The sequence below is a fragment of the Rhinolophus ferrumequinum genome, chromosome 8, assembly GCF_004115265.2.
Source record: "Rhinolophus ferrumequinum isolate MPI-CBG mRhiFer1 chromosome 8, mRhiFer1_v1.p, whole genome shotgun sequence".
NCBI lineage: Eukaryota > Metazoa > Chordata > Mammalia > Chiroptera > Rhinolophidae > Rhinolophus > Rhinolophus ferrumequinum.
This window is the reverse complement of record NC_046291.1, coordinates 19,487,167-19,508,794: the sequence shown is the minus strand read 5'-3', so window position 1 is coordinate 19,508,794 and position 21,628 is coordinate 19,487,167. Positions and strand designations below refer to the sequence as shown.

Genomic DNA, 21,628 nt, shown 5'->3' with positions numbered 1-21,628 from the left:
ACCAGTTAAATAGACTCTGCCAGCCTTCTCCCAGCTTGGTTCTTGGCCTGGCTTCCTTGATCTGCTTTCCTAAAGTAACACCTTCAAAGACTAAACACTTGGCAGTTTCATTAAAACTGTCAGCACTATTGTTATGAATATCATTAATAAAATGTCAGTAGATTTTATTTCCTCTTGTTCATCATATAAAAAAGGAAGTTACCCAAGTTATCAGCTATTTCTTTTTTCTTCTTTATGATTATGTAGGCTGGTTTACAACATTTGTAATCGTTACCTTACAGCATACTTTATTGCATGATGCTATAATATGCAATCATTTTATTTTAAATTTTAAGAGAATTAAAAAATTCTCTTAAAATTTGCAATGAAGGACAGTGCAATGTCCTTCCTATGTAATTTACCAAAATAATGCCTAAAGTATATTTTTTTATTTCTTCTTGACCCTAAACTACTTTTTGGGTTTTCCACCTTCTCCTGAATATTGTTTTGGGGGACTTCTGTTTTTTATTTGTTGCTTTAACCAAATTTCATTGAGGTACAATTCACATACAGAATTATGCACTGATTTTAGGTTACGGTTCAGTAAATTCTGACAAATGTATATACTCATGTGGCCACCATGCTAATAAGATAAAGTTTAGATAACCCCCTCAAATTTCCTCATGCTCCCAAGAGATGCTCTAGGGTACACTGATTTAATTTCTAACACTATAAATTAATTTTGTCAATTTGAGAACTTCATATAAATAAAGTAATACAATATTTTACACATCCAGTATGTGTGTGGGTTTTTTTGTTTTGTTTTGTTTTGTTTTGTCTTGGTCTGGATTCTTTTGCCAGCAGAATATTCATAAGATTTATTCATCTTGTTGTGTGGTTCAGTAATCTGTTTATTTTTCTTGTTGAGCAGAATTCCAATGTATGAATAAACTACAATTATTTGCCATTCTGTTTATGGATATTTGTTTTTCTCCCCAATTTTTAGCTATTATGAATAAATCTGCTATAATCATTAACATACAAGTCTTCACGTGGACATGTTTTCATTTTCTTGGATAAATACCCAAGAGTAGAATGCTATATCATATGGATCTATTAACTTCATTAGAAGCTGTCACACTGATTTCCAAAATGATTGTATCACTTTACACTGTCACTTGCAATGTATGAAAGTTGGATTTGCTCTATACTCTTGCCAGTAATTGGGGTTGTCCATGTTTTTAAATTTTACCCATTTTAGTGAATGTGTAGTGATATCTTACTGTAGTATGATTATTATTTGGAATCTTTTCATGGCTATACTACATAATGCAAACGATCCCTCTTATCCTTTGATTGATTTATCTGTTTGCTTTCCAAGACAGAATATAAATAGAAGGAAGAAGATTGAGTGTCAAAATTCTGGGTGAGTGAAAATGTCCCTAAGTGCTAAAATGAGAGCCAATCTAGAGATTCAAACTTCAGACTTCCTACTATCTTGCTCCTGTTTTAGTTAAAAAATGCTATTGTGCAAAGAGTACAGGACTGAGATTCAGATTCCTTGAGTTCAGGTCCTGCCTTTGCACTAATTGCCGAAACTTTGGGAAGTCATTTGACGTCCATGAGGGTTTGTTTCCTCTTCTATAAAATGGGGATATCTGTTGTCTCAATCTCAAAGCACTACTGTGAGGATTAAATGAGATTAATGTGCCAACATAATGGCTTATTATAAGGTCTTTGAACAAACATAATAAACTCTTGGAAGTTTTCCAAAGAAGATGAGAATACTCTCGTCTGGTGCTTCAGACATTAGAGATGGAATGTACTCTTAATAACATGCATGAGAGAGGCAGCCTGGGTTCTGGAATTAGAAAACCCAGATTTAAACCTTCCTAGCTGCGTGATCATCAAATATTTAAATTTTATGACCCTCTGTTACCTTATTTATAAAATAAATAATAATTTAGTTGTAGGATTTAATATAACATATATATATATAAAGGGCCTAGTAAAATGTCTGGTTTGTAATCAGCATTCAATAACTGATGGCTGTTGATTAAGTTGTTGATCTTTTTTTTTTCTTTTTAACTATGACCTAGGGCCTGATTTTATTTTATTTTATTTTATTTTATGAATATTGGGGAATAGTGTCTTTTTCCAGGACCCATCAGCTCCAAGTCAAGTCGTCGTTTTCAATCTAGTTGTGGAGAGCGCAGCTCACTGGCCCATGTGGGAATTGAACTAGTGACCTTGGTGTTATGAGCACTGCGCTCTAACCAACTGAGCCAACTGGCAACCCCTAAGTTGTTGATCTTTTAATGCACATTTTCAAATTTAACTAGACAGGGCAGTCAAAATCTAAGTGCCAGACTATTAAACTCTAAATGCTGGCCATACTCTGATCTCTTTTATGAGGAAAGTAGCCTTTAAAGGGGTTTCTTCTATACAACTTTTCAAATATTTTTGTCATCTATGTCAAATGAAGCCATCCCAAAATGCAGGCTTAGAAAGATCATTTATAGGCTGGCTGCACACGAGGGATGTCAACCCCCTTGAGATGGCTTGTTTCAAAACTCTAACCAACAGTGCTGTTTTACATTGGATGCTATCAATAAAAACCCAATGAGGTAGTTTATTCTTGGGCAGTTTCAATGCTTGATACACAGAGCTCTTGTCTCTGAATGAGCCTGAGCCAATGTTCCAAATCTACCATTGGTCTTGCTATGTACCTCTTTCTCAAAAACTCTGGGATACCAACAATCTCATTGTTAAGATTAGTATCCCTCCTCACTTTCTCATGTACGTTTCGATAACCCTGATGACCGCAGTGTGTGTTTCTTCTTTGCTTAACTAATATCCTTACCTTCATTGCTAAAATCTGCAACAAGGTGCCAAAGGATTATTTGGTCTGTGTTTAAATTACCTACCTACCAGTGATCCTCACAGATAACGTTTAAATAAAAAAAGGACATTTTTGTGTGAATAGGTACATCCCACTTAATTCTTACATTTTCTTACCTGTTTGCATTTCGAAGAACATCAAATACATTGCTTAGTGTTGTGTCATTCTGAAACACATTTGGAAAACTAGAGAGAAGCTGCCACACAGCTGTTTGCTCTTGCACTTGTGAGAAGAAAGACAGTACTTTCACCATTTCCTGAAATACGGTCCTCTGGTTATTGGGATCCCTCGATATCTTAAAATAATAAAACCACAAATAGGACAAAATGAAACTTCGACACTTGTCATCACATGGCTTATTGACTATGAAAGCATTAAAATTCTAGATTTTCGCATAAATAATTCTTTTGGGTTTTCATTCAGTTTGAAGTCATCTTTTACTTGGGAGGAAAAAAACACATTTCTAATGTTTTTAAACATAATTGCATATTTTTCCTATACCTACAGAAAGTGGCATATTTAAAGTTTGAGTCACAAAGTTATAGTTAATACAAAATATTTAAAATTGTATTTTGGGAAATTACAATGAACTTCGTAAAATAAAATTAGCTTCTGAGTAATATTTTTGTTTTTCCCTAGGACCTGGTTTGGGAGATCTTCTCATATTAAAATATTGACACTCACCTGAGAAAACTGGTTTGTTAGTTCTTGGAGAGAAGACTCTAAAAGGGTCATGTTGGACAGGCAAAATTTATTAAAAACGTTTTTCCCTAGAATGGTCCAAGAGAAGGTGTAATCAGCAATATACCCTGGATAGCTCTCACACAGTTCTCTTCGTATATCTTCCGTAGTTGAATTTTGCTTTAACAGCTAAAATTGTGTGTGAGAAGAGTGGGATAATAATGTTAGTAAATATAGATATTAAAGTATTCAAGTCTTCAAGTAAACTGACCTATCTTCACAATAGTCATTTTAAGGTCCTGCATTATAGCAATTACGAAAATAACACTAAAAAACACTGGGTTTACCCATGAAAAGTCACTGAGAGAGTGTGTAAATGTAGTCATTCTTGTCATTGTTATGATGGAAATGATTTTCATATGATTTGCTTAACTGCACTCATTTCCTCTCTGGCCAAATAACACAAATGCACCAGATCTTTTCTGACACAAATCTTCAGACTTGAAAATCTTAGTTTTTCCTGGGCATTTATCAGCAGAGACTCAGGTGTCTCATGCGAAATTGGCTATGATCTTTGGAAGATTTCCAGAAAGTAGGAGCTTAAGAGTCTATTCTCAAGACCAACAGTGTTCATTTAGAGAAGTGGACACACATAGATTATGTTTCATTTGTAAAGCAATTATTTCATTTAAGAGTTATGCACCATGTGATATATAGATGATGCATTACAGAATTGTACGCCTGAAATCTATGTAACTTTACTAACAATCGTCACCCCAAAAAACTTTAATTTTTTTTTTAAAAAAAGAGTTATACATGTGAAGAAAAAAGGAAAACATATATGAAAATATATAAAGCTATGTAATTACCAAAAGCAATTGGAAAGCATTTTTATTATGGAATCATTATAAGTCCCCCATATATTTCATAGTACAGACCAATCACAGATACAGCACTATTTTCAGCTATGATGTTGATCACATTCACCATCATGAATGTGTTTAGATAACTACAGAGCCAATTATATTTAGTAGTAATAGTTAATGGGTCCTTCTTACTAATTAATTCTTGTAGCCCTGGGAAATGGTGGCCAACTAACTTCATCCTCCCCTTAAGTTTACATCACAAAATCTACACTCTGCTTTCCAGTGACCCAGCTTCTAAAGGTAATGGAAAAAAAACAGGATACACTTATTCTAGGATACACTGTAACTGCCAGGTCTCCTAGTCATTCATCCATATTTCCTCCCTAACGCTGCACATAAACTCACCCCAAAATGATTTCTCTACTTATTCTTGCAAGGGTTGCAGAAAGCAGTAAAGAGAAAGAAAGAGGAATCAGAGAGATTGCTGACATGGGCATCAATATGTCATCCTAATTTTTAAATCCCTTCCCTGCTCCAATTACTCTAAAAATATGTATCTATACATAGAAAATTCCTTTTTGACTTATCTCCACTGGATGTATGACTCTGTGCTGCCTCACGAAATTCTGTAATTTTATTCCATATGAGAAAGAGACCTTGGGAATTTCAACAGAAGAAATGGAGTTTTTGTGAATAGCATTGCTCTTCTAGATATTAAACAATTTAACTGATCCAATGCAAGACTTTTACTTCTAGGAACCAGTATGGAAAAAATAATAGAATAACTTTCCCTAGTTTACACAGTAGTCTGATTTGGGATGGCTTTAAATTGGAATTAACTGGGCACATTGAGGACTTTCTAGGACAGACAGGGTGCTTTACATATCTCAAGTATTATTTATTATTGAAACTAGACATCTAGACTGGACTGAATGGAAAAGTCTTATATTTCAATCAGCACTGGCAGAATTGCTTTGGTGGGTATGGTGCCTTTTCCTGGCATCCACTTTTGTGTTGTCCTTTGCCTTATTAACATAGACCAGTTTATTGAGATGTCTGAGTTATACAGAGTGTTAACTCAAGGGTAACTAACAGAGACATATTAAGCTGCAGTGGTTACGTTTACTGGAATATGAATAAAAGTCAGAGATATGTCCCCATGATTCAGAAAGCAGAAACGTCTACTACATAAGATATGGATATATTATTTAAGATGCTTGTGTGTGAGTGAGAGAGAGAGAGAGACTTGTCTATTGCAAAATGTTTAAAATGACCTCATCTTAATTTCTGAAGAGTATGTAAAACAGGGCTCAAATGCCTATAGGGGCCAGCCAAATAACTTAAATGTATGAAACTGGCTGGATGAAAGACAGTGGGGATTACAGTTAATAGAAGAGTACCTATTCTGCCTAAAGGCATGAAAATTCCATTTCTTAAAATCCCTACACACACACACACACACACACACATTTAGTTTACAGGCTGCCAGTTTACACCTTTGACAGAAATTGTGTGTATTATCTTGCAATCTGGAATCTTAAAGAAAATGACTAGTAAACAGAGGGAAATCCATAGATAAGCTCTCTAAATTCTGCAAAGGAAAAGGATTTTACTACTTTAGAGAGATGTTTTCCATTGCTCTAATTTTTCCAAAGGTGTTATCAGTATGAATGAGGCAGCAAGCTTAATGAGTGCTATACCTTCATTTGCTTTCATATAGCTTTTTTCCCTTCCCTGCTTCACAAAATAAAAAGAGCACATATATACCACCCCATTTCTTACTGAAGGAAAATCTCAAGTTTGATTAAGGAACTTAACAGGAAAGTAAATAAATATCTAAGATCTTAAAGAATTCAGAATGTCTCAGAATTAAGCTATTTTTGTTTGTTTGTTTGTTTGTTTTTTTAATTGAAGAGCTCCTAAGAAAAGATTCTTCCTGAGATATTTCTCCAAAATGGGAAAGATGGCCCAAACCTCTTCCTATTTGGACCATCCCTCTACTAACTTAAGAGGCGTTTGTTCAACTGCTCTATACTATCAGGTCAGTAGAAAATTGAGTAACATTACCTTTTCCAAATCAAGGATCCTGGCAAGGACTTGACTACCATTGAAAGTATCTGTTCCAGTACTTTCCAAATCAGAACTTGGACTGGGGGGTACAGTGGCTGTAGTAGAAGAAAGAACAGATTAGATTCTACACACACACTGGCACACACACTCACACACACACACACACACACACACACACACACAAATGGGCTGGTTCACATAAGAATCCAGAAAGATCATTGCACCCTCATATACCCCACAGCAAGAATGTGCTCAAATATGCATCTTCCACGAAAGTTTTATATACTGGCAAAATGGCAAATTCCATCATTTTTCTTTTCACATAAAATTGTGATGGTTTTGGTTGTTTTCCAATCATTTCAGATGTGATTTGCTTTCCTTCCATTTTATGTCATTAAACTTCATCACCAATATTATTGCCTAATAAACTGAATCATTTCTGTGCAGGCCTAGAGGATGTGAGGTGTCTCCACTAGCTCCACAGATCCATCATACCCAACATCTGTTCAAAGGATCTGCCAATGCACATCTGGCGGTAATGCTTTCCTTTTTAATTATTCAATTGGGAGGCTGAAATCTGCTTAGGATCATAAATTCTCTCCTCCCCACAGTGGCTTCTGAATGATATTTCAGATCAAATAAATGGGATAAAGCAATTAGTCTAGACTACAGTATACTTTACTTAAGTAGTTCCCAAAGTGGCTTCATCTAGTACTCTGTAATGTGGCAGAGACCCCCAGGTCAGGGACATCGGTGAGAAGAGTATGTTCAGATCTATAGCATGGATGTTCACTAAGCCAGTATGTTATCTTTTATACATTTTTGTTATCTTTTTCGTTATCTTCACAGCAAAGAATCTTAATATTCAAACATACAGTAACTTATCACCATTAGGGCCTAGGCTTTATTATAGTGCCTGCTGGGCTGAAGAATTTACCAACTATGGTGAGCACACAATGCAATATGCAAATGATGTATTATAGAACTGTACACTTGAAACTTATACAGTGTCATTAACCAACATCACCCCAAAAAATTCAATTTCAAAACACTACAAATACATTTTTCTTGACCAAGGCAATACATTTGCAAAAGGACTGGCCCGAGTGAGAAACGTAATCTGTGGCTACCGAGCAAAGCAAAGCTTACTGGACTGCAATACTATGCTTTTTGCTTTAACCCACTCAGCCAAAGACCCATAGATCATTCGCCACAGAACATTAACTCCTCAGAACCACTCACCACTTTATTCTTACCACATTAACCCAGGACTTTTTCATGTTGTCCATCAACTTGCATTGGAATTATTTAATGTCATAAAATCTTAAATATTCCATGGCATTTTTAAAGGTACTTCTTTTTTTCCGGAGTACAGTCCTATTCCAACATACAGGAATCTTTGTTTTGGTCACTAATATACTCCCAGGACTTAGGGCAGGGCCTACATGATAGCAGGCACCCAATAAAAACTGTCAAATGAATGTATAACAGTCCTGCTATTCAAGAGTTTGTTCTCAGTGGGTGGCTTCAATGAGTGTTTCTCAGGATGGTCTGCATCAGAATCACTTGGCATAAGGCTCAGGAAGCCCAGCCAGAGAGTTTTCTGCCTTAAAGTTTGAGGGCCACTGGCCTAGCTGTGAATGGTGGAAGTACAGTCACACTGAATGACTGTGACACTGAGCGCTGGGTGGGAGTGGTGAGAATCTAGCTGAGAGAGTCCTGGCGTGGCAGTGGTTGCAGTACCAGGTCTGCTGGATGACTACAGACGGGGCACTTAACCTTGCTGCGGCTCATATCCCTCATCTGTAAGATGAAACGTTTGGATAAATCTCTGCGATTCCAGCCAATAATTTTTATTCCTGGGCTTTCTAACCATCCCAGCATCATCTAATCACAGAAAAATAAAGAGTCCCTAGGCAATCCTGGGAAAGTACGCAGTTCTCAACATCATATGATTACCAACTAAGCTTTTGCTCCCAGAGAGTATTTCAGGAAGAACTTAATTTCCAATTATTCTTGAGAACTTTGTGTAATTGCACTGCCACACTTAGGCAGCCATAATAAACATTTAGATCTCTTAGGGATATTGTAGGCATTCCGCCTTCATTTGAAAAGTTAAAAATATAAACCCTTTTAAAGATTGGACCTTTACCGGCTGTTCCAAAAGGCCCGTTCTAAATGCGGCAGAAGAGAATAGCATACCTGGTGATGTGTACCTTCTTTCTGGACCTTCGGTGCTCTGGAGTAATAAATTGCTGTGCTTCTGCAGGTTGGATGACTTTCTCAGAATTGCACTGGAGAAGAAAAAGCAAGAACTCTATAACTTCACCCACATTAACTTCAGTTAGTTACAGCAATGTATTATGTGCCGAATTCCATGGCTCTCTGAGGACTTTTAAATTTTTAATCTACTTTCTAGGATTTTAATGAAAGAACTCACCTAACCATAGACCAATGGATACATAAGGTCTCCTACAAGGTCCATTTTATTCAGAGAAAATGACCTAGATGAGGTTTAGTTATTTTTACTTTAATCTTGTAGGAAGGAAATTATTTTAAAAAGACATTGAAAGTAAACATTGAAAAGTAAATATAGAAAAGTAAATATTGAAAGTAAATATTGAAATTATAAAAAAGACATTGGAAGTAAATATTGAAAAGTAAATATTTTTTTTTTCTTATAAAAAGATGATAGATCCCAAATAGATAAGAGTCCAAGGGTGCTTGGGGAATGGAAGCAAAGGTCTGCTTATTTGTCAACCTTTAAAGAAAAACAAGTTTTCTATATTAGATTATAGATGGCATTTTGAAGATTGTCAAAGATGGATACTTGTAAGACAGATTCAAGGAAGAGGGAAAAGAACACACATTTATTGAATGTCTAGTCTGTTCCAGGCACTGTGGTTGATGTCATTACAGGTGGCACCAAGTGTTAAAGAAATGATTATATGAGCTGATTTTTAATTGTACTGAATGTATCGACACAATAATAACAGCATCGTGGTGACAGGACTCCCTGTACAATTTGATCACACTAGGTTTTGGAAAAAAAATTATTGGCCATCCTCACAATTTAGTAACCCTCTTTTTAAAACTTCACTTCCTGTGTAGTTGATTATTATTAAAATGGAGATAATCTTATTTTCTTGAAAGCGTGATATATCACAAATATTGCCTACAATAAATGTATGTGTATTTCAAGAGTGAAATCAGTCCAGATGCCTGAATTGAATATTTTTCAGAATGCCTAAGAGTTGGTGACTTTTGTGTAGCTGTTTATAAAAACGTTTACTTAAGGAACATAAGGATGGATACAAAAAGGTAATAATAATGGAAAAATAAGAAGCTCTGCTTACTACCGTGGTTCAATTTGACTTCCTTTTTAGAAATGAGATCTAAATCCTGGTTCCAGGGTACTTTGTGATTTGTAATTGGAAAAAGAAAAATCTGTGTTTTCTTCTTTCACTGTGTTCTTTTAAGACATATGATAAGAAGAGGTAATATTTGTTTTCATTCCCTAGTGTTTTTTCAATACTTTCTATAAAATGTACTGGTTGCTTCCAAAGTTTTGAGTTCTTAATGCATATCTGAATTATTCATGACCATGACTGTATTTCCCTAAACCTTTTTACATTCCTTACACTGACTATTTGAATGGGAAAGCACTCAGATAAAAATAAGAACTGACCTGAACTTTTCCCCTTCTCTCACACAGAAGTTTTAGAAAATTTGAGAAAGTCAGATTCACTTTACTTTTTCTCAACATTTTTTAAAAGTTCAGTTTGAAACACTCCAAGGAAGACTGTTGAATATCAACACATTTTGAAAATACAAGGAAAAACTGCCTTCATAAAAAATTTAAAGGTTAGGGACAGCAACAAAAATCAAAGGGAAAATGACAAAGATCAAAATGAATAAAGAAAGAGCAAGAGAAAACAGAGACTGCATAATAAATGGGAGTGGAAGACAGAGAAAAAGGAGAGGAGATAGAAAACAAGGAAAGTGTGCGCTCGGAAACAAAATCAGCATCTCTTCTACAGAGGACACCTTGCCCATCTTCCCACACTCCAGTAAGAGTCCTGAAACTACTCCTATTCTTTAAACACCAAAGACAAACAAGCTCACCTCTTCCCAGCAAGCCACTGGATTTGCAGTTCTGAATTTGCTGAATAGTAAAATGGCTGCTTCCAGACAAGGAGAATTGTTTTCTAACTGAACCTGTCCATGATCAGGAAGTGTACATGGTTACATGGTGTCCCGCGAATGAACTCCATGTAACAGGAATGGGGAGGTGGTGCATCTCCTTTTACATGGCCTTGACGGGTCTTTTGGTTGGGGTGAAAGCTCAGGATGTCATGTGCCTTGATGTTCGTCTGCCTACAAATTTTCCCGTTTTATTCTGTGTGTACAACGTCTAGTACAATGGCATGTGTCCACTGCCACTGCACAACAAAACTAATGGTTTTAAACGCTTAAAATGGAAAACACGATATAAATGTAAAACAGAGGTTGAAATACAGCTACTTCATCCATGCAATGGCAATTAATTCTATTAACTACCATTAAATTACTAAAGGAGGGCAGGGAAATAGCCAATCTTACTGAGTTAATAATGGTAAACTCTGAACTTTGTAACTAGCATGACCATGCTTCCAGACAGAGTACTGGAAGCTTCTTAGAATGGCAGGTGAGAAAATGGTCCCCTTTCTGTTATTCGACACAATTTAAGCACTTTGTACATATTTTATACCAATTTAAGTATATCATATTTGTTTGTGTACCTATTCCTACCACTTCTCCATTTTAAGCTATAACATTTTTGCAAGTAGGTAACATGTCTCATTCGTTTGTTTTTTTTATTCCAAACACCTAACACAGTACCGAACCATAAGATCGGATGGTTGATAAAATAAAAAGACTGTATATTGCTGGGGTGTGATAGAAAGAGATTTGGAGTTAGAAGATACCTTTGGACTCCCAGCTCTGCCTCTTCCTAAAAGAGCTCAGTCATTGCCTCCCTCATCTGCAGATTAAGAATAATAGTACGCCTACCTTGCAAGGTTGTTGTAAATGCCATATGAGATGTGCTTATATAGCATAAGCACACTAGTAAGTGCTCTGTCATCATAGGCACTTACTAATATTGACAGTCAAAGTACCCACAAAAGAAGATGGTGCAAAGACAGAGCCTCCACCATGAATGTGAAGCCGAAGCCCCAACCTTACGCACCTATGCTCCACATATAACCCCTGTAGAACACTGGAACCTTCACTGTCTCTGGACACCAGATGGATGCACTCCTACTATTCAGGTGTCTGCTCATAGAACCTGCAAGCATTGGCTACTGAGGTGGGACAAGGCCAAGGACCTCACCCAGGGTTTTGTAACCCTTTCTTCAGTTTATTATTTAATTTCTTTGCCAATTATAAAGTAAATTATATATATATATAATTTCTTTACCAAAATTATAAAAGGAATTTTCCATTCATAGTAATGATTCATTTTCCCCTTCTTAGACATAAAAATACTTGAGAAAAGTCTACCATGCACGGTGTTGGCAGATAGTAGGAGGTTTAGTACATAACCATAACAAGCATTTCATACTAGATAATAAAGACTATCACTTAGAAGAGCTAATAGCTATGGAAGCATGTTTTTTACATAGCCTAGTCTGCCCGCTTTTGCTGCATACCTTGTTCGGCAAAGGTCCTTGAACACCCAGGAATGGCACCACAGACACAAATGTATAATCTTACACTGTACTCACCATATTCATTCATTAACTTACCAACAGTTATTAAATTCCCACTCTATACAATATAATGAGAAAGTCCAAGGAGAAATCTAAGAATTATAATGCATTAATGGTATTAGCTAAGTAAAAATATGCAAAAGAGATGATTGAACAAATGATAGGGGCCACTAAATCAGAGTTATCATTTCTGTTTCTTATAGAGCAAGATCCCATAGAATTATAACTTTAATTCAAACCTCTTGCTACCTTAAATTTTTTTCTTCACCCTTGTACTAGACCTGTAGTTCTCAACTGGGGACAATTTGGCCCCCTCCTTCCCAGGGGATATTTGGTAATGTCTGGAGATATATTTGATTGTCACAACTAGAGGGGGCAGTGCTACTGGCATCTGGAGGGTAAAAGCCAGGGCGGTTGCTAAACATCCTATAATGCACAGTGCAACAAAGAATTATCTGGCCCCAAGTAACAACAACGCTGAGGTTGAAACACCCTGTACTAGGCTACGACAGATATGAATTTATTCCATGATGACTCATTCCCATTCCCACTCCCTAGGACCAACTCAGGAGATTACAAATCCTAGTCAGGAACTCTGAATAGTTCTAATGAAGCCTCAGAGAATCTGCCTCAGACTGGATACCTCTAGGCAGTATATTAGAGCATTAAGCAAAACTTAGATGCCTCCTGAATCCCACATGTAAGCTCACATGAGTCCAGAAAATTCAACCTTCTGGATGAAGCAAGAAAGCCTGAATCAAATCTCCAAGTGGCCCATGGGACCATTTAACTACCTTTTACTGGACTCAGTCACAGGTACAATGACATGGAGATCACTAAGGGCCTCTCCTCTAAGATGCTCAAGAAGCAAATTCTGCCTCAGCAGCCCTTGTAGGGCTCTATTTTGGAACAGAATTTGCAAGGAAACATCTTGGATTCAAAAATGTTAAATTTCAGATACTGGGAGGGAAACTTAGGCCCAGAGAAGATTTTAGTTCTTCTCAGACATGTCTACCAAGAGTTACATTTGGGAAATGTCACATTTCTATAAATTCTGTATCATCTTATGCAGTTCTACTGGGTGTCTTTGCATTTCCTGTGAGTGGAAAGACTACCTGTGTAGGTGGTATCCATGTGTGCCATGGTACATTCTGTCTATAAAAGGAATTCCTACCAGAAAAGACACATATGGCAAATTCTGGAAAGAAAATTCTGATTTTTTTTTTTTTTGCCTTTAAGTGTTAGTTAAACGTTTTATACGTTTTTCTCTTTTTCCCCAGAATTATAATTATATGAGTATGTAGTGACACCTGGAAGAAAGATGTGGGATGTGCATCAGGCCTTGTTCAATCCCAGGTCCAGGTGATATTCATTATTGACTTGTAACTACAAATAAGGACACTGTAATGGCTTCAAGGCCCTCTCAGGCGTTTGATGCAGTTGTCTTTTCTGGCTACCCCCAAACACAAGTCATTCGTAAGAAAAATTCTTAAATTTTTTTCATTATTTTCTTGTATTTCATTCTGACATTTATTCCTCCTTACATCCAGATTTCAGATGTAATCCTGCCTGTCCATGTTCAAAATATACCTGTCTTCTAGGTGGCTCACTTACCTACCAATCAACAATCTATATCAGTTAAGATGTTAAGATTTAGAAATACCTTAATATGTTACTTTGTACTACGGTGTTTTCTATTCTAAGGAGAGAATTCAAATATATATACGGCAGTTGAAACAGCCTGCCACTTTGTTTTTTGATAAATAAAATTTTAATCTGTATTTTTACACAAATACTCACTAAAATGATTACTAAGTGTTTATAAATTACTCTGGAATTAATCCAATATTAGGCCTGATATTGGATACATCCTACCTCATCTTTGTAGTCAAAGGAGGACCCATGCTTTTCTACTTCCTCTTACCTTACATTCCAATAATATCTTTAGGTCAGTTTCTGAAGACATAGTTTTCAATACTAAACAAAAGCCTTGGCACTTTAAAGTTATCCCTAAATAAAACCTGATTAGCTATGTTTCAAATTCTACAGGAGCTATGTAATAGGAGCAGAGGTATGAATTTGGAAACCACTGGTCAAGGATGAGTGTCAACATGACAGTGATAGGGAGCAAATGATAGAGTATTTCCCTTACAGGATCTATAGGAATGCTGAATCACTTCTCCGCATAATGATCCTGAGCTCTGGAGAACGATCTTTGCCACTCTACAGCTGTGTGAGCAATAGCACCGCCAGGTCCCCCACTGTTCTGATGTATTCTTAGAGGCAGTGCTGAGTGGAAGGATCACAAGGGTACGTCCTGTGATGTTGGATCATCCGTTGTGCAAATGAGCAAGAAAACCATAAAGGTAATCATTTCTTTTTTTTCAGAAAGCTAGTTAGAGTTGAGGCTGAGTATATAGCATTGGATTTTTTTTTTTAAAACACTCCATTCTGATGCTAATGCCTAGAGAAGTATGAATTTAATAACAGAAGGCTAGTGCCAATGCAAAAACACATCAAAACAATTGGCAACTGGCCAGCAAGAAGTTACTGCCGTGTGATCATATCTTTCAGAGAGTATTCTATTGCAATAAACATGGTGGTCCTTTTTTGATGAGACCAAAGATGGCATTTTCCCCCCTTCACTTACAAAAGAGAAAAGGAAGATTGTTTTGTTTCTTAATGAAGCTATTTTGGTGAATTTTTCTTCACCAAAGGGAAGCAATTTAGTGGAACAGCTTACCCACTAACCATGCCCAGTTTCATTGCATGGCTATATAAAGCATAAAAGTTAATAGCATGGTGGGAAATATCATTAATGCAATTTTATTATTGTACATAATTTCCTAAATTAAGCTCCAATTACTTAGTAGTTTAGAGAAAATACTGAATATACAGCAATACACAGCTTGAGAGAGACAAACTATCTGGAGGTCAGAATAAAATTTTAAAAAGCAGACATGGTCAGCTGTCTAAAGAACAATCAACAGAGGATAAAATAAACCTGGATTTTAATCCTAGTTCCAAAACCAATTCAATGGCTCATCTAAGGCAACTCTCATGAGTTTGGTTCTCTATTATATAACAGAAAAATACTCCTTTGGGGGGAGATATATTTATATATTTCTTAGATATTATTAACTATTTCCCTCATAGTTATTGTGTTCTTCACTTAAAAGAAAAAGCTACAAAGACAAGAGTCCCAGGTGTAGCTGTAATATAATTTAAAAATAATGGATATTCATTTTTCCCCATATCTTCTCTAACTCTTGGTTCATGAAATGTCCATCTCAAGTACAACCTCTTCATGAAGAGTAACCTGATTACCCCAGCTGAAGGTTCTCCTTCTACTTTAAATATGGAGGGTATCAAGCTTCAGCATCCTTCTGCCACTCTTCATTATACTTTCTGCTATTATCATTATTGATTTAACATTTTCCCGCCCCTGCTAGAACATAGGCATAGATCATGCCCAACTCACCAGTCACACAGGGACACATAGGCCATCCGTGGTCTGGTTGAACAACCAAAGCACCATGCTTCCACCTCATCTCTACCCTAACTACACAAGGGGCCATAGGCTCTCGTTAGCTTTTGGTCTCCTTGCAGAGAAACCCAACTAGTGCTAGTGGATGAAATGCTTGTATATGCCTCGAACATGTTAGTCTCAAAGACAATATGTCATGCCATTTCTCTGCTTAAAACTTTCCAATTTATTTTTACACTAAAAATAAAATATAAATGCTTTCCCTTTCCCTACATGTTAGATTCTGCATGCTCTAACTCCTGTGCTCCTTTTCAACTTACCTCTTACAAGTTTTACCATCCCTCACTATGTTCTAGCCATGTTAGCTGATTTTCTGTTCCTCTAAATGGTCATGTTTGTCCCCACTTCAGGATCATTGGTTATTTCTCTGCCTGGAACGTTCTGTTATAGATGTTCACGTGATGGTGCTAGTTTCTCTCTATAAAGTCCTTATTGGTCTTTAGCCAAATGTCATCTTCCCTCACCTTCTCTCACCACCCTCTTAAATTCCTACCTTTCAACTTCTATCTTTTGAACTGGCTTATTTTCTTGCCATCACACTTATTATCAGTAACTATGCTGCTTACTTATTTGCCTGCCCTGTTGTGTGTTTTTTTTTTTTAATTGCTTTTCCACTAGAGTGCAAGCAACAAATAGGTAGTGAATTGGTCTGCTCCACCTCTGTGTCCCAGTGCCTAGAATGGTGCCTGGCATATAGAAATTTCTCAGTCATTATTTCTTGAATAAAGTAGTAAGTGGATGAATGAACATCAGAAGGTTTTAAGCACCAGCCTAATTGAAATAACAAAACCAATGTAAGTTAGCAACCCAACAATTATGTGTGTTTCAAGTCATTTCCCATGACAATTCTTCACATGGTTTTATTTATGCTAAACAGCCTGTAGTTTCTCTCTCTATTTTGATGACCAAAATTACAATGATGATATTAAAGGAGAAATGGTGCTACATGGCAAGGAATTTAAATTAAAATTTTAGAAACAAATAACTCTGTATAGAATAGTATAATCTTTTCTTGAGACACTTAAAAAAGCATCTGTGCCAGAATTATATCGTGGTCAATTCAGACTACAATATTGTTTTCCGTTCCATAGACAGGTGGGCTCCTGTGGGGGTTGGGAGTCTCTCTAGGTATAGAATCCCAGGATGGAAAATTGAGATGTAGCTGGTCAGTTTGGAAATGGTCTAGATTCTCTATTTTCATTGATCTGCTTCTCTCACCATAAAATAGGACACACATTAAACTCATTTAAAGGTTGTTGTTTAATTAAGTATACTTTCAATTTTATTACTTTGATCTCTAGACACATAATTTACTTATTTGCATTTTCTGGTTTCTATTATATCTGGAAGTACCACAGAGAGTAATATAGAGATGTCATTCTTCCAGAAGATAATGCCCCAACATCTCCCTGCATCTTATATCTGCGATCAAGTTGTAGGAAATGTGTCCCTGATAATTTGAGGTGGGATAGAGAAACTCCAAGGGAAGTAATGGAGGACTGCCTTGGCCACCCAGTTTGAAAAGCAAAGTTTGGGTTATTCATCTAAAGTAGATTATGCTTAATCCCACATAAACATGGTAAGTCTAGCTTGTATGAACCTTGTTCATTCATATTTAGATCATCACATTTGTAGATACATAAAATAAAGGTATATTTATTTTAGGATGTCTTCCTGGATATCTCTCATACGGAAATAAGATCTGACCCCTCAAAACCACTAAACATACCTGGGAAGGGCGCTTACCTGTCTTTAAATGCTGCATCATCGATCCCTTTCCTGCGAAGCAGATCTCGGGGGCCATAGGGTGTGTCTTTGCATTTAGAGTCTGTGTCACAGAGTAGGGTTTGCAGGAATGGGAAGAAGCCAGTACTGGGAAGGTTTCGAGGTGCCAGGTAACCTGAAATTGAAAAAAACAAACAGACAATAATGACATCATTGTGACATTTGCCTGGGAAGACAAACAGATGCAGTAACTCTGCTTTGTGAAATTACCTTCTGGATTATGACTGTCTGGGTCCCCTGTGTACCAAAAGAGTTTAAAATTCCCTAAATCCCTCTTCCTGGGATTTATTCTAAGGAAATAGTTGCAAATATGTTTTCTAGAGTGCTTTTAAAATAAATCACAATACACCCATGTGATAAAACACAATGCAGCCAATAAAAATGTTGTCAAATAATATAGAAAATGTTTATAATATATTGTTAATTAAAAAGAGCAGATCAGAAATAGTATGACTGGAATATTCCTAATTTTAAAAAAATATATTAATGTATGCATACTTAAAAATCTAGGGGCCGACCCGGTGGTTCAGGCGGTTAGAGCTCCATGCTCCTAACTCCGAAGGCTGCTGGTTCGATTCCCACATGGGCCAGTGGGCTCTCAACCACAAGGTTGCCAGTTCAATTCCTTGGGTCCCGCAAGGGATGGTGGGCTCTGCCCTCTGCAACTGAGATTGAACACGGCACCTTGAGCTGAGCTGCCTCCCCGATGGCTTAGTTAGTTGGAGAGCAGGCTCTCAACCACAGGGATGCCAGTTCGATTCCTCAACTCCCGCAAGGGATGGTGGGCAGCGCCCCCTACAACTAAGATTGAACACGGCACCTTGAACTGAACAGCCACTGAGCTCCCAGATGGCTCAGTTGGCTGGAGCACGGGCTCTCAACCACAAGGTTGCCAGTTCCTCGAGTAACTAGTAATGGCAACTGAACCTGGAGCTGAGATGCACCCTCCACAACTAAGACTGAAAAGGACAACAACTTGACTTGGAAAAAAGTTCTGGAAGTACACACTGTTCCCCAATGGAGTCCTGTTACCCTTCCCCAATAAAATCTTTAAAAAAAAAAAAAAAAATCTGGAAAGAGTTTTTTTCCCCTGGGTGGTATAATCCACATGAATTTTGTTTACTTTTATTTGACTATATACTAACTATTTTTCCCACAATGTACTTATCTTCTTTTATAATCAAAGTCATTATAAATACAGCCAATCTTCCAGATGCCAGGAGATATTTTTGGAATCTTCAAAATTAAACATAATGGCTAAATTAATTATCCTACATACACAATATTTTTCTTATTTAAAAAACAATAATAATAGTGTGAGTGAATATGCAAACTTTCCCCAATATTATTGTCACAGAAAACAAGAACTATAACAGTAAAGGGTTTTGTAAACTTTACTTTAACATTTGCTTTATAAAATGTGATGATGGCATACATGAGTCAAGACAATAGGCAAGCTGTGAAGTACAAATCTTTCCACAGTTAGTTTTGATATTGAAACACTAGGTTCTCCCCTTTGGGAGAACACAAGGACAATGAACTTTCCAAAAAAGCAGGTTTAGAGACTATAAGGGTAATTCCAAACTCAAGACCCAAAAGCGAAACCTTAACTTCCTCATGAGTCTGTTAAAATGAGTATCAGTTTTCATTATAAAAAGATTTGTTTTTGTTATTTAAAAAGAGAGAGGAAAAAAAGCAGAAACAAAAACAAACAATAAAAACCCCAGTAAGAGCAATATGGCTAAGAGTGCATTAATATATTAGCAGAAAGAATAATAAATAGAATTTTGATCTAAGTAACTTAAATACAGATCTACATAAAAAAAGAAGATTGGAAATAAAAGGGAAAGGGCAATAGGAAAATTGGCCAGAAGAAAAGTAAAGAGAAAGAAAAGAGAGAGAGAGTGATTGGAGAATGCTATGTTGTTAACTTTGAAGATGGAAAAAGGAGACAGAAGCCAAGGAAAGTGGGTGACCTCTAGAAGCTAGAAAAAACAAGGAAACAGATTTTCCTGGAGCCTCCAGAAGGAATGTAGCTCTGCCAACACCATAATTTTTAACTGCTGAGACTAAATTTTGGCTTCTGCTCTCCACAACTGTAAAACAGTAAGTTGATGTTGTTCTTAAGACAGTAAGTTTGCGGTGACTTGTTATAGCAGTCATAGGGAAAACTAATACATAAAATAACACCAGTATGAATTAAAGTTTGAAAATGTATTAGAAATTAGAAAGACCACCACTCTATTATTCACTACCTCTACTTAAGCAACTTCTCTTTCTGACACCAGAAACACCAGTGTCTCTCCTACTATGAAACCGAAGTGAAACTTGCAGTGAGCCGGTAACGTCTTCATTGTAGTGCAACTCCTTGAATAAGCTAGAGAGTAGCAGTCCAATTGCCCATTAGCGGTTTCTCACCATCGCCCTGTAACAACATTCTGCCACAGTGAACTGCACATAGCATGATCTTTACAATTCTGCAGTGAAATTTCATCCTTAATGGTGATCCACCCTGTTACACAGATCACAACTGTAGTCACTTACTGGGGTGTGGGTCTGCAAATCGGCTTATTCTTATTCCACATACATGCAGTGGGTCCTCTGAATGGAAGGCCAATAGAAGGGCAATAGGAATGATGACCCCTCTGCTCTATGCTATTTAATCAAGGTGATGGTGGGAGTGAGCCAGGTAGTGCTGAAAACAACGGAAGCTCAAGGGGAGCCATGGTGTAACAGGAAGAGAGGTAAAAAAGGGAAGCGATGTCAAGGAAAGAAGACCTGAGAAGAGGTGGCACATTACATCCAATTTTACTTATTCTGCATTGAATACAATTTGCAAATTATTAGAGAGGAATTTGAAGGAATTTAAACCCACAATATTCTTTGATGTGATTAACTATAGGTACACGTATGCTTACTCCAGAGGAAAATTCATCATAGTATTTCCTTAAAAACATGTTCCCATGGCGTACAAAGTCCAGATAGTACATGCTTTGCATGGTTATTTTTTGATAACTAATATTTAACCAGTTACTATGGGTTTAATGTAAATGAGGATTGGTTTAGGTGTGCACAATTTTCTGTTAGCACAGCGCCAATGCAGAGCAATGGCTGCCTACATTATTTATTTTACCATCATCCTTTAACCAAGAACCATATACTCATTAAGATGAGGAAGATTGTTGCAACAATTACATTAGCACTGATTTGTTAAACATTTGCTGTATTCCACATGCTATTCTAGACATGTAATATATACATTTATGTCATGCATCCTTCTTTGATATCCATAATATACTTTCTCAGAATAGAAGGAGTTCAACTTAGAATTAGCAGCTTTTTAAAACATATGATGGTTTCATTCCACCATCAACCTTTCACAAAGTCTATAAATCTTCTAGAGCTAACAAGTCAGAATTAACTAAAATTACACTTTATTGCAGCTTTCTTGTAAACCACATTGATTTTTTACTCTTCTGCCCATCTCGGTTGTGTGTGCAAAGTAACCTCTCAGAGCAATGGTGGAATGAAACCATCATATGTTTTAAAAAGCTGCTAAGTCTAAGTTGAACTCATTCTATTCTGAAGGTGTCTCTGGCGCATTCCATTTCCAAAGTTATGTTTCTCTTTACATTCCCAAATGCTAGGATAAAAGAAAAAGAGAAACATTTCTCTATCGCACAGAACTTCCATGCATCAAACATGGATCGTGCAAAGTTAAGGCTAATAATTGGTTGCCCATGGTTACAGCCAGAGCACAGATTGAAGGATACAAATAGAGAAAGTTCATAACTGCGCAAGCCATGGCATAGTTGCATAGGGGAGAAAAGCAAAACAGAGCTCAAGGTCTTGAGATAGAGTGCTTAGGCAGAATAAAGTTCTTGGTATCATGATTCCCAAAGGTTTCACACCCAGGAGAAAATTCATGCCCTTCTCTAGGAGAAAAGCGATTAAAGAACTTGCAATTTCATGGAGAAATTAGAGTCCGAAGACTCCAGCATAGGGAGAGAAGAGGGGTAGGTAGGTAACAAAATTCAAGCCACTT

General features: G+C 36.7%; 1 protein-coding gene across 1 annotated transcript in view; it reads right to left on the bottom strand.

Annotated features, from left to right (window-relative positions):
• The window catches only part of ABCA12 (ATP binding cassette subfamily A member 12), a 163,010-nt gene that overhangs the window by 90,200 nt on the left and 51,182 nt on the right, over positions 1 to 21,628 (bottom strand). The window contains exons 3-7 of the mRNA XM_033111395.1: positions 17,545 to 17,698; positions 8,701 to 8,792; positions 6,496 to 6,593; positions 3,566 to 3,751; positions 2,998 to 3,176 (exon numbers count right to left, since the gene is read on the bottom strand). Coding sequence (XP_032967286.1) covers positions 2,998 to 3,176; positions 3,566 to 3,751; positions 6,496 to 6,593; positions 8,701 to 8,792; positions 17,545 to 17,698 — 709 coding nt within the window. The remainder of the gene's footprint in view (positions 1 to 2,997; positions 3,177 to 3,565; positions 3,752 to 6,495; positions 6,594 to 8,700; positions 8,793 to 17,544; positions 17,699 to 21,628) is intronic.